The sequence below is a fragment of the Vicia villosa genome, unplaced genomic scaffold (genome assembly GCF_029867415.1).
Source record: "Vicia villosa cultivar HV-30 ecotype Madison, WI unplaced genomic scaffold, Vvil1.0 ctg.000073F_1_1, whole genome shotgun sequence".
NCBI lineage: Eukaryota > Viridiplantae > Streptophyta > Magnoliopsida > Fabales > Fabaceae > Vicia > Vicia villosa.
Window position 1 is genome coordinate 137,027 of NW_026704997.1, and position 13,836 is coordinate 150,862.

General features: G+C 32.8%; 1 protein-coding gene across 1 annotated transcript; it reads left to right on the forward strand.

Moving 5' to 3' along the window:
• The first annotated feature begins 4,801 nt into the window (after positions 1–4,801).
• On the forward strand, positions 4,802–10,097 carry LOC131623512 (bifunctional dihydrofolate reductase-thymidylate synthase-like). Its single transcript, XM_058894523.1, has 12 exons — positions 4,802–5,012; positions 5,593–6,039; positions 6,118–6,517; positions 6,591–6,635; positions 6,839–6,904; positions 7,287–7,348; positions 7,434–7,508; positions 7,597–7,762; positions 7,863–7,986; positions 8,108–8,214; positions 8,315–8,479; positions 8,611–10,097. The coding sequence occupies exons 2-11, from the start codon at positions 5,609–5,611 to the stop codon at positions 8,423–8,425; spliced, it is 1,587 nt and encodes a 528-aa protein (XP_058750506.1). The 5' UTR covers positions 4,802–5,012; positions 5,593–5,608; the 3' UTR covers positions 8,426–8,479; positions 8,611–10,097.
• The last annotated feature ends 3,739 nt before the right edge of the window (positions 10,098–13,836 follow it).

Here is a 13,836-nt window from a genome sequence, read left to right on the forward strand (position 1 = left end):
GTTATCAATATCCTTGGGTGGAAAATGAGGTATTGGGTACGACCTCCACCTTTTAACTAGGTATATAGGTTGGAAATGTTTACAGTTATGTGGGCCCATATTTACATTGGTCAGTCTCACACCTAAATTATCTGATAAAATGTTATGTAGCTCCTTTGATGGAAGTACGTCGCCTTTTCACGAGTGTCTATTTTCCAGAATATGGATCTTACTCCCCTTCAACGAATTTAAAGTAGGGATTTATAATCATATCAGATCTCCCCATCTCAACTTTATCTAGTGAACTAGGCATATGTGAAAGTATTTTAATACTAGCGCAAGTACAAAGGTCGTACTCTAACTTTAAAGTTTCTCTTCCAATTGTTCAACGTGCATCCACTTCTGGTAATATGAAGCAGAGGCAATGGTTGCTCTTATTTTGCTAAGAAAATAAAATATTTGATGTTTTTGTTGACAGCTTTAAGAACTTCAATGTTAGTTGTTTGTCAAAGTCGTTACACACTTAATTTTGTGTGCTCTTCTATAGTGCTTCTCATCTTGCCCCCAAGGTCGGATCTACCTAGATGTTAGGACAAATTCCCCAAGTATTGGAATCATAATCATTTCTTAGAGACTTCAAACATGTATGTGACTTCACCAGACGAATTGAAATCGGAAAAGAGGGCTTGAATGCTGACCTCATCGCTTTCTAGGAAAGCTTGGGCTTTTTGGAAGTGGCTGGTTCAGATGTATCGGTGTCTCGAAAGCAAAAATGGTACATTAAAACACAATTTATAGTAGAGGTGTCTAATTGTCAAGAAAGAAAAGATATATTTGATGTGAAATGTGAGTTACTTTTATAATTGTACTCTGTTATCGCTTTAGTATATACCTTAAAATGTTTGTTCATTTTGTCTTGTAGATAGCATGAGTGTCATCCAAGATATAATGAAGAGGAATGGGTGTTAGCAAAGAATACACTTACCCCTCATCCGAGTTCATCTATGAATGTTATTTCCTCGACAGAGGGTGCTGATCTAGAAGAAAGTAACATTCCAAACCCAGAGCAAACAAATTAACATTTTGGTCTAAAAGGCATAACAAATCATAACCAACCATCTTCTATGACCTGCATAAAAAAATCCAATGAAAAGTCGGGGGATCGTGTCATGGAACGTTTGAAGGTAATTAGGGATGACTCCTTGTCAAGGGGTATGGGAAAATCTGCAAACAAAGAACCTCCCTCCAAGAGGCCTATTCGACGATGCTTTAGGTCGATTTGTTGGTCATGGGGCAACCAAAGTGTATCGCTCACCTACTCCATGCAACGATTCCTCCTTACTAAAGAGCCCTGGACTACAAAAGATGTTTAGGATAATTACCCTGAGGGGGATTATACTTACTTTCAAATGTTGACCGAGACGTCCAAGAATAAGGTAATGGTCTAGATATCCTACCACATTCATTAAGTCGTTGTAGTACTATTTTGGCTCCATACAACATGAAGAGGGAGAAATAAAATTTGAATAAGCAACATGATGATGTCCTTCTTGAACGAGTTAGTCTTCAAAAGGATCTTGCTAAAGTAAAAGAGAAAATAAATTCTTCTAAAAAAAAGTGGAGGATCATGGTACCCTTTTCGCTCTTGCTGCCAAGGTTAAGCTCTAAAAAGGGATTTTGAAGGAGAATGAGGCATAATTGGCTAAGATCAAGAAATATTTGGCCGACACTCGACTCCCTTAATACTTCAACGAGGACGGTGACATAGTTGGAGTTCTTATTAGAAGCGGATAAGTAAGATTGTTCTAAGAAGGTGAAGTCCTATGAAAACCAACTAAAGTGCGGAATAAGCTCGAAGACTGCGTTAACTTAGAAATATAACTCATGTTGGTCTTCTTCAACAATTCTTTGAGTAAGGCCAAGTTGTCTTGTCTAGGAGCGAAGATTTTGTGGGAGTATATCGACACATAGAAATAGGTTGTGGAGGGGGAGTTGATGGCTTTGTTGCCAATAGTGGAGTTGGTTGCGGCCTAATCTTTTACGAATGTTAACTATATCCTTTCATCTTTATGAATAAATTTACTTTCTACTCTTGTGGGCACAATTTGTTTTATTGTTTTCTTTCATGAATGATTTTACTTTCATCATTGTACATCTTTAATAATTTTGTGTCACCATTGTGCATCCTTAAAGGTTTTTTCTCCATCATTATCTTGACGTCTATAGGGTGTTGGTGTAAGCCCTTTTTCCCATCATTATTTTGACGTCTATAGGGTGTTGGTGTAAGTCTTAAAGGCCAATAGTTTTGTTAGAATTTGGTACTTGTATTGAATTGTTTATTAATAATAAAATGCATTTCTTTGATATGTTTGTATTTTTAAAATAATATAGTCTCTAGAATAGATAGTTCGTTTACTGAAACATTAAGTGTATCTTAAGCATAAGATCCTATTAAACATAATGACAATATTTTTAATGTATCTATAGTCAAGCTTTAGAGTAAAGTGAGATAACATTAAAGCACTGAGACTATTATTTGGATAGACAGATGATGACATCCCATGGATCATAGAAAAGAGCTATTAAATCTTCACAAAGATATGAACATTATGAGTAATATTTCTATTGGATTGACCCACCGTGAGAATGCTACATATAATGTTATGCAAGTATCATAAGTTATTCTCAAGGTGATCATGCCACCATTCGACCTGAAACCACCATGGATCTAGATGTGGAGTTGAGAACATTATTGCTAATAAAACATTGTCCATAACAGAGTGACCATCATGTTTATATGACTTGGATGTTCCTTGTTGACTATGCTTCAGAATTTGACTTTTGTATGGTGAAGCAGCGATACTTCAATCATCTATAATGGATATAAACACGACCGACCCATTTATATATGATATAATATAAATAACTCTATATGCAATGGTAGTATATTAATATACGGTTTTATTTCGTCCATTCGATTAGTTGATGATTGTCTTTCATTTGAATGATCAATGTTCACTCTGCTTCATAATTCGATATTTGTATGGTGATGCAATTAGATTTTGAGCAGTCAAATTGAATAATTGATCATGACATTTTTATGGTATGAATGTGTTGCATTAGAGTTTATGACGGTTTAAGAGTTATGGTGTCAAGAGTTATGTGATTAGGGTTTATGACGCCACAAGAGTTGTGTCTTTAGGGTTTGTAAAAAGTGTCAAGTGTTGATGCAAAATACAACTCCGATTCAAAGTGAATTGTTAATTTTGAATTAGCTTTTGGGGCACTTTTCTGGAAAGCCCGCAAGGGGAACTGACCGGGTAGTGGAACCCCTAACTAACTTTGCATAGTGTAATCAATAGCCAAAATTTTATTTAATTTATTTAATTAACATAAATTATTTAATAATAATAGTGTATTTATGACTATTGTCTTGTGGTGAGCTGTTATGCCCTTAGTCTTATTTTATTTTTGTTTTGAGATTTTAAATATGACATGTGTGTCGTGTTTTTCTCTATACCCTATTTATCTAATTTCTTTTCTCATCTCACTCCCTCATATGTAAAATGAGTATTATTTGATGTGATGTAATGTAATAAAGAAAAGAAGAAGAAAACATCAAAGGAAAACAACCATGGAGGTCTAGCTCGGAGACACATAAATTGTTATTAGGTTTAAATTAGGATCTCTCACTAACTTGAGGGAACAATTGCGCTAGGGGCCATAACCGTACCATATATATATATATATATATATATATATATATATATATATATATATATATATATATATATATATATATATATATATATATATATATGTGTGTGTATGTATGTATGTATGTTGATGCATATGAATGTATGCTGATTCATGTGAGAGAAGATTTATATGATAAATAAGACAGTGAAATCAAACTAATTACAAATTCTCTCAAAATAAATATTAAGTTTATGCACTGGTACAAAATACATCTAACGTAACATGCTATTATCTCAACTACTATATCAACCAAAGTAATAGCTCTTATTTAGGCACCTGTATTTTTATTTATCTTATTAAAAGACATTTTACTGTGGCCCTTATTATTAACCGTAGTAATATATTTAGGTTTACAAGCTTCCAATCCTAGCACCAACAATTGAGTCCACAATGCTCACCCTCATATTTGTACTGCTGTTGACAATAGTGTCTCGTTGCAAGGTGTCAACTTGACACCTTGCAACGGGACACTACTTCCTGGACTTTTTGATACAAGTGAGTCGGTCCCTTTCTCGAATGAAAGGGTCTGATACCATTTGTTGGGGGAGTTTTTCACTAGAGAGCATTAACACATAGTGTATGACTAGACACCTTTGTGAGAGACACACCACTTATTCACCCAAAATCTTAAGGTTATACGTGTGTGGGTTTTCTCCTTATAAAGTGTTCAATCTTCTATTTTCTAATCAATATGAGACTTCTTCCTCACACTTGATTCTCAACATGATTTTTATTATTTTTCAATAGAAATATGTTAAATGTACTTAAATATCATTTTAAAAATAAAAATAAAACGTTTAAGAAAAAATTATACACTTGTCATATTTTTATTATAAAATAATAAAAAATATTTTATCTAAATTTTATCCTTTATTAAACATTCAAATTAATTTAACAGCTAAAGTGTAATTGAGCTCTATTAATTTAGAGGACTTATGACATATTTAGATAATTATTAAAAAATACACACTAACGTGAACCAATACAAGACAAACACTATACGAATGAATATACGGCAACGTAGAAAAGGCATTGTTATACGCTACTTGGCGGCATATTTTGTCAACCATAGTTTTCGATTTTCCTTCTCTCCCACTCACTCTTTTTCTCATTGTTTTCGAAGCCACTTTTTTCTACTATCTCACTTTCAATTTCAGCTACTTCTCCTTTTCTTTTTCTCCCATTCCTTTTCTTCCTTTTTGTTCTTTTACATTTTCTCGGTATTGTTGAACCAAGTTGTTGGTGGGAGCTTCTGCAGAACAGAACGTTTCTAGGTCAGACCACTTTCTGAATCTCGTCATTCTTTGTCAGATCCGTTAACTTATTTTTCACATTTTCACATATTTTTATTTATTTTTAGTTTGATTTTTATGAATACTATGCATGTGTTGTTGATGGAGTTTCACACACACTATGTTAATTGATTAGTATTAGATATTAGATAGCCAATACTAAGCAATTAATTAGGTTAAAGAATTAGGTAGACATTTGTCTTGATCAGTTTCATGGTTTGATAATTTGATTCATATTATGATTATATGTGCAGAATGACACATCTGAACAAAGACGTGTCTGATATATGTATGTGTTTGATGTCTGATATGTGTCTATCCAACACGTTTCTGTGTCCACACATGGATTCATGTGATTAGTTATTTATTTATTTTTAAATTATTAAATTTATTGATATCATTTTCCTGTATCATTATTAAATTATACACACATGGACCTGGATGTGAAGCCATCCATATTACAGAAATTGATATAAATAATTTACCCAACACCTCCTTGTATGTTTTGTTCATTTCTAATTGCACAATGCATGTGTGTTTCATCTCATAGTGTTTTATGTAGGCTTTTGAATCAAATTATGGCTAGTGATTCTTTGGTAATCACCAATGGAAATGGCATTGATGACTTACAGCCGAATCCCCAGAGGACTTACCAAGCAGTAGTGATTGCAACCCGAGATATGGGTATTTCTAAGGATGGGGAATTACCATGGACATTGCCTACTGATCAAAAGTTTTTTGAGGATATCACAACAATAACATCTGATCCTAAGAAGAAGAATGCTGTTGTAATGGGTAGAAAATCATGGGAGGCTATCCCTCCTGAGAGCAGGCCTCTCAGTGGCCGTCTAAATGTTGTTCTGACTCGCTCGGGTAGTTTTGATATTGCAACTGCAGAGAATGTTCTTATATGTGGAAGTGTGTCGTCTGCTATGGAACTGTTGGCTGCTTCTCCTTACTGTCTTTCAATTGAGAAAGTATTTCTTACAGGCGGCGGTGAGATATTTAGGTATATATTATCTATATTCCGGTCTTCGTAATCACGTGAAGCTCTTTCTTTGTAGTATCTGATGATTTTTATGTACAGAGAAGCACTTCATGGACCTGGATGTGAAGCCATCCATATTACAGAAATTGAAGCGAGCATTGAGTGTGACACTTTTATGCCTCAAATTGATTTCTCTGTATTTCATCCGTGGTACTCGTCTTTCCCTTTGGTGGAAAATGGCATCCGCTATTCTTTTAACACTTATGTGCGCGTAAGGTCTTCAACAGAAGAGTCCCAGGGTCTGAATACTGATCCAATTCTTTATGATAGTTCAAACTCTGTAAAATTTGAGGTCAAGGATTTTTCTTTTCTTCCCAAGATTATTTTTGAGAGACACGAGGAGTACAAGTATCTTAAATTAGTAGAAGAAATCATTTCTGAAGGTACAACTAAGGACGATAGGACAGGGACTGGTACCTTGTCCATATTTGGTTCCAAGGTAACATTTTAATTGGTTTGTTTGTTGTGGAGTTTCTATAAATTACATGCTGATCTCCTCTATAATTTCACAGATGAGATTTAATCTGCGAAAAAACTTTCCACTTTTAACAACTAAGGTATGCCCAACTCTTGATTCAAAATTTGTATAATATACTGCAGAAAGTAATTTGTTTAATGTGCTCTCATTTTCTTTTTCTATTATTTTGATGTAATTATTATTTGTGTTTGCTACTTTGAATCTTTATGGGGAAGACTGAAGAGGAATATCTGTTTACATTTTGATAAAAAAGTTAACATGATTTCTTCATTTGGTTTCTAGAAAGTATTTTGGCGAGGGGTTGTTGAAGAACTTCTTTGGTTTATCAGTGGCTCAACTAATGCCAAGGTAATGATATAATTTTCCATTTTCCAATCTTCCCACACGCATGCACGCTCATGTAAGGAGACGTGACATTTCGTAGTTAGGTTACAATTCACAAACTAGCTGGCATGGGCTAAATATAGGGAAACTTGAGGATGTTGTACTTGATATTATTTAAACACTTGAGCTTGGCTTTTAATATAGCTAGAGTTGTGGCTTGGTAATCAGCTATTGTTTTGCTCTACTAGATTCTCAAAAATTATGCTTCTGGATCAAAATTCAATTATACTAGTGCTTTGCATGATGTGCTTCTCCTAGGTTCTCAAAGAATGTCACATTGATTCTTTGGTTATGATATCACTAATGACTGCGGTGAATTTTATTCTTAAAAATACTATTTTAACAGGCGCTGCAGGAAAAAGGCATTCGTATATGGGATGGTAATGCATCGAGAGAATACCTTGATAGGCAAGCATGACTATCGACTAGTTTATTTTTCGCAAATTTTTCTTTTCCATGCAATTATTAACTGGATCCGCAATTTATTTTTCAGCATTGGTTTGAAAGAAAGGGAGGAGGGTGACTTAGGACCTGTTTACGGGTTTCAGTGGAGGCACTTTGGTGCAAAGTAGGTGGATTGTGCCTTTCTCTCTGCCCGTCATTACACTATTTTGTGGGATTGGTTAGCTCTTTGCTTAATGTCTCACATTCTGTAGGTATACTAACATGCATGAGGACTACTCCGGCCAAGGATTTGATCAGCTTTTAGATGTTATTAATAAGATAAAGCATAATCCTGATGATAGACGCATCATCCTCTCAGCATGGAATCCATCTGATCTGAAATTAATGGCCCTTCCGCCTTGCCACATGTTTGCACAGGTCTGCAGCTACATTTGGGTTTCTCTTTAGAACTCTGTATGTCTACGTGTAGGTGTATATCTATTTTACAGTTTCTCTACTTCATTTTTTGTTTGTGCAGTTCTATGTGGCAAATGGGGAGTTATCATGTCAAATGTATCAAAGATCTGCCGACATGGGCCTGGGTGTGCCGTTTAATATTGCATCTTATGCGCTCTTGACATGCATGATTGCTCATGTTTGTGGTAAGCAAATTATATGTACTTGGATGTACAAGACACCTTAATTATGTACATTTATAGTTTGATAGAGTTTGAACTTTAAAGACGGAAAATTTGCAACTGACTATCCATCACTTCTACTCAGACCTTGTCCCAGGTGATTTTATCCATGTTATTGGGGATACACATGTTTACCGCAATCATGTGAGGCCTTTGCAGGAACAGCTACAAAACCTGCCAAAACCTTTTCCGGTATGTGGGCATGTATAAGAAAATCATTTGATTTGATGTAGATGCCTTCAAGACTCGCATTAATTGCCTTTTCCTTGTTGACTACTTAAACTTACTTCAGATTTTGAAGATAAATCCAAAGAAGAAAGACATAGATTCTTTTGTGGGTGCTGATTTCAAGCTCATAGGCTATGATCCTCACCAGAAGATAGAAATGAAGATGGCTGTTTAGGAATCTATGAGATTCTCAATCCCTTCTTGAGGCTGTTGTGCTTTTTGAAACAAGGCAAGTAATATGTCTTTTATTGATTCTTATTTTAACTATTTTAATGGAAAATACATAGGTAGTTAAGGTGCATTTTTAAAAAATATATCTAGTATGTTCTTACTGAAGTGTTGCATTTTCATTTGTTTCAGGCTTATCTAAAGGAGGTTTGTGATAAATTTATGGACAACTAATAGGAAACTAGTTGGACAGACTTCAAACTTTACTTATTTTACAATTCTGAATCCTTTAGTTCCACGCGTGTCGTGGCTCTGAGGTGATATAACTTAACATTTTCACATCTTTCCGGTGAAGACGTGCTGGTATAATTTTGAATGATCAGCAACTTCGCGTTTTAAGATAAATGGTGTCTTTGTGTGGGCTATTTGGCTGTAATTTATTACCACCCTCGCCTCAAACCGAAAGAATGGAGGATAGAGTTACATGACTGTTGGATGTTGTCTTGCTATATTATTCTCTTTGCTTTGTCACATCATTAGACACTATGTTTCTTAATTCTGATGTGATTGTATGCTGCTGTGTGGATACACAAGCCATTAATCTCGCTTATGGCACGAAACTACAGTAGACGAGTCTGAACACTTTTATAAGAATGGACTAATGGTGCACACTTCTCGCTGTTTCTTTCAGCAATGACAATGAGAACTCTAATGGCGTACCACCAGCAAATTTTAGGTGAGTTTTGAAGATGTCAACTTATTTTTGTTAAAAACTGCAATAGAAAAACTTTATGCACCCCATGATATCGGTTATTTTATTTTTTTCACTTTTTGAAAACCTTCTCTGCCATCAGATTTTGCATCTCTTGTTCTCTTCCTCCTCACTAATTTCATTAGAGAAAATTTAGGTAAAGAATGCTTTGAAGACAAAGTTTCTTCATGTAAGAAAATCCCTTGCATTCATTTCATTTAATCAACACTCGAGTTTCATATTGATTCCATTCATTCCACTCTTCATAATCATTTATTGTAAGTTGATTCCAAAGTCGCAAATCTTTGTCCTTCAATTTCACATCCCCTTCCTAGTGCGTTTGGACCAGTCTCACGAGCGATGAAGTTGAGCGTTCTCAGATTCGATGGATCTAATTGCACCGAGTAGCTATTTCAAATTGAAGTGTTCTTTGATTTTCATGAGATGCTAGATTATGTGCTCTTAGAAATCATCGCATTTCACTTGGAGGGTTGAGTTGATGCGTGCGTGGTTCTACTTTAGTCGTGGCCAATATTCCTGGATGTTGTTCACCACCATTTTGGTCCAACGACATACGAAGATATAAAAATTGATTTGTCCTAGTTGTCGTAAATGGGGTCGGTCACTGGTTTTCAGGCCCAATTTGAGGACCTTTTGAACAAGGTCACCGGAATCTTAGAATTGTTAATTATCAGCTTCTTCATTATCGAGTTGAAACGTAACCTTCATTGTGAATTGCAATTCCATCGTCCTCATTCTCTCGTCGAGGCTTTTGCAATGACACGTTCCTATGAAGCTCGTTTAGAAGCTTAGAAGCCAATTCCCCTTAATTGAAGAGAGTTTAAAGGCCCAATCTATTCTCCCAGTCCAAATAGATTTTCCCACACAAATAACCTCGTCTAAACACTTCTCAATCCAAAATATCTTCTTCAACACCAAAACGTAACCCCTTCCACCATTACTCCCTACACTCTCATCTAACGTACCCTTTTGCCACCTCCCCCCACCCCCATGACGGAGCTCTGGGGCTGCCGTTCTAAAGATTTATGCTTTAAGTGTAATAAGAAATAGAGTTCTACCCAACGTTATCGTAGTAAGGTGTTACTCATCATTAGAGACGAAGATGATGATCCGAGCCCATATCAGAGAGTCCACATTTTCATGAAGTTTTCATTGACATTTCTAGCTTGCATTCTTTGGCAAGTCAGCTTCAGAGTCACTCTTTACGTGTTATTGGGGTGTATGGACATCACATTCTCATTTATAGTTGGAGCACACATAATTTCATCAAACCGCGTTAGTCGTGCGTTTAGGTTTTACTAGTGACTCCTTCCTCTCGTTTCAAAGTGGCAACAAGTTGTGGCACGTATTTGGTGTGCCACTTTTGATGTAAGAATGCACCAATTATTATACAAGGCATTTCTTTCCGTGTTGAGTTGTTTGTATTGGCCATCAAAGGTCCTAAAGTTGTTTTGGATTTTCCTCGGCTAAAGTATCCAAATTTTGTCCCAGCAATTCAAAAATTTCTCTAAAAAATATCTATAAAATGTAGATATTGTGTTTAATTTTGTATGCTAATATCATGTTTAATTTACTTTTTAAAAAAATCCAAAAAGAAATATTGTATATTTAATATTTATTTGATTATCATGTAACAAAAAAATCAAAAGAAAATCTAAAACAGAACAAAAATCTAATTTGCATTTAGCTGGCCCATTTGATTTAAACCCAAAGATCCATCCATATTACAATCAACGCAAAATAACAAAAAAAACAATGACACAAAAAATAATAAAAATAATAACTAAAAAAATATAAAAATGAACAATATTCTCTGCAGGGGCGTGTCTTGTATCCAACCCCTGTCCTTCAAAGTGCTCCATCCACCTCTCCAAAACTTCAACAACTGTACCTCATTCTTTATTTTTATGAATCACTTTTGTTTTCTTCAACAACTTCACCTAAGAAAGGGAGGGTTTTTGGAGAGAAAGAAAACCATAATCACCTCAAAATTTGAATAAAAGCTTTTCACCCATTCAAACATCAATATTACAGTTGAAATTTAAACATCAATCATCTCCTTCAATACCAAAACAGAATAGAGAGAGTTTCTTAGAAGAAAATTTGAATCAATCAATTTAGTCATTGTATCAACAACACAATAAATTGATTCTTCAAAATCCATAAAACAATCTAAATCCAATTATAAGAAAAGGGAAGAAGGAAAATAAAACTCACAATTTGGATTCTATTCCAGCGACCACCGTAACCGCGCCACCGTGTTTCCATTCTTCCCGCAATCTTTTCCGAAACCGCCATCGTTCGTCGGCCCTCGCACCATTGCGAAATCACCTCGTCACCACCGCAGCCACCGTAACCCCTCAATTGACGCCTAACACGCACTATCGGAAATCCATGGCAACCTCTCCATGCTTTCCTTCTCTCTCTCTCTTTCTCGTACGCTAGTCTCTCTTGTGTTTAATTTCGACCAATTTTCTAATTTTGGCTTTAATTGTTCTCTCTTTCGATGTACAGTATTTAGATTTGCCATTTTCTTCATTTGTTTACTAAACGAGTAACCCGTGCATTTCTGATAGGGGACGCTTACGCACATTTGTTCCAAATATATATATATTTTTAATATAATATATCTAGTTACTCGTAAAAAATTAATAATTAAATGTATAATTAATAAAAAAAATATTTTGATCAATAATTTTATGTTCCGTTAATAATTAATATTTTGGATCAATAACGTGTATAAATATTATTTTTGTTTAGGTATGAATGATTATCAAAATATATCTGGATAAACAGTAAACTTTCGTATATAAAAATAGTTAGATTAATAATAATTTTTTTCCGGTATACCATTTTTTGATAAAAAATATTTAGATCATAAATATCATTTTTTATATAAAAATATTTAAACCAATGATAATAAATTTTTTTCGTATATAAATATTATTTTTGTTTAGGTATCGTTTAGAAAAATATTTTGATCGATAGTAAATTTTTGTATATAAAAATATGTAGCTCAATAATGAATTTTTTTCCATATACAATTTTTTGATAAAAGATATTTAGATCATAAATAACATTTTTTGTATATAAAAATATTTAAATTATCATATACAAATTTTATTAATAGCAATTTTTAAAATTTATTATTTATACATAATTATTTTATAATTTATTTTTAATTGTATGTAACATTTAATATTTTAAAATAGAAAAACAAAATATACATAGATATTAAAAAATTAAAAACTAACTTAAATACAAATTAACTGTAATTTAAAAGTAAAAAGAATGAAAATGGAAACAAATTAAATCCCTATAATCAAATTGTTTTGTGGATTTCTTTGTGTAATAACATTATTACATAAACAAGTTGCTAAATATAAACAAATTAATAGACAAAAAATAATTACTTTTAGTGTAAGTTAAATAAATGAGCAGAGAATATTTAAAGAATACGTGTTAATCACAAGTATAAAAAAAAATGAAAAGTCAATAATACAACTAACATAAATTTTATTTTTATTTTCTTTAATTGTGCAAAAAATGTAATAACATGTGCGTTCACACAAATTTTGATATGATTACTCGTGCGTTCACATAGTATTGATGTGTTACCCGTGTATCAACATGGGTACACGTATGATACGCACGCTTTTGATTTTAAAATATAATAAAATAAAATAAATGAAATGAAAAAAAACAAAATTGCCTAATCAAAATAGTGTATTATTTACAAAAGAGATAATAAATTGGTTTCAATATTTTGTGCGTGTATAAAAAAATTTAAATCCACAAAAGAATTATATTTGCAAGAATAGGAAAAAAAGATTGATTATATATATATATATATATATATATATATATATATATATATATATATATATATATATATATATATATATATATATATATATAGTGTTTAATATATTTTTAATAAATAAATAAATGTGAAATATTGATATTTTATTGAAAATAGTTAGAAAAAAAGTGTAAAGAAACAAATATGGAAAAAAATTATGAGTATGAATATAAACTATTGATTTTATAACGTTGAGTCATTAATTGAAAATAGCTATGAATATTTATTTGGTAAAAATATAGTATGTTTCTAATCTCCTTTTTTTGTAATTATTAAAAATTTAAATGATGATGAGTGAGTGTATTTGAAGCATGGGAAAAGAAGAGAGTGTGAATTGCTGAGTCTTTCTGTGTATTGTGATTGAAAATGTTGAGTATAAGATTAGAAAAAGTTGTATTAAGAAGGTAAATGAAAAGTGTAATATAATATGATCTAATTTTAAAAATTTAAACATAAGAAAGGAATATAAAAAAAAAGCTATTAGAAAATTATGTGATATAGAGAAAGCAAGAAAGAATTTTGACCAATTTTTTAATTTTGACTTTAGTTGTTCTCTCTTTTGACGTACAGTATTTAGATTTGCCATTTTCTTCATTTGTTTATTAAATTTTTATGTTATACAATTTAAACAAAAATATGTTTCTGATTTTGAATACTATGGACTTTATCTAGTCATTAGTTGGGTTCAATTTATCTAAATGAAAATATCTTATCCCATCTTTAGGATTTTTAGGTCTCATGTACGTTTTTAAAAATACCCTTTGTTTTCATAGATGTATATTTG

What these genes read in the sequence shown, in the direction of transcription:
- LOC131623512 (XM_058894523.1), top strand. Translation starts at nt 5,609, where the DNA reads ATGGCTAGTGATTCTTTGGTAATCACCAATGGAAATGGCATTGATGAC. An exon ending in TCGAGAGAATACCTTGATAG is followed by an intron (nt 7,349 to 7,433) that starts GCAAGCATGACT and finishes TTTATTTTTCAG; the next exon opens with CATTGGTTTGAAAGAAAGGG. An exon ending in ACCTGCCAAAACCTTTTCCG is followed by an intron (nt 8,215 to 8,314) that starts GTATGTGGGCAT and finishes AACTTACTTCAG; the next exon opens with ATTTTGAAGATAAATCCAAA.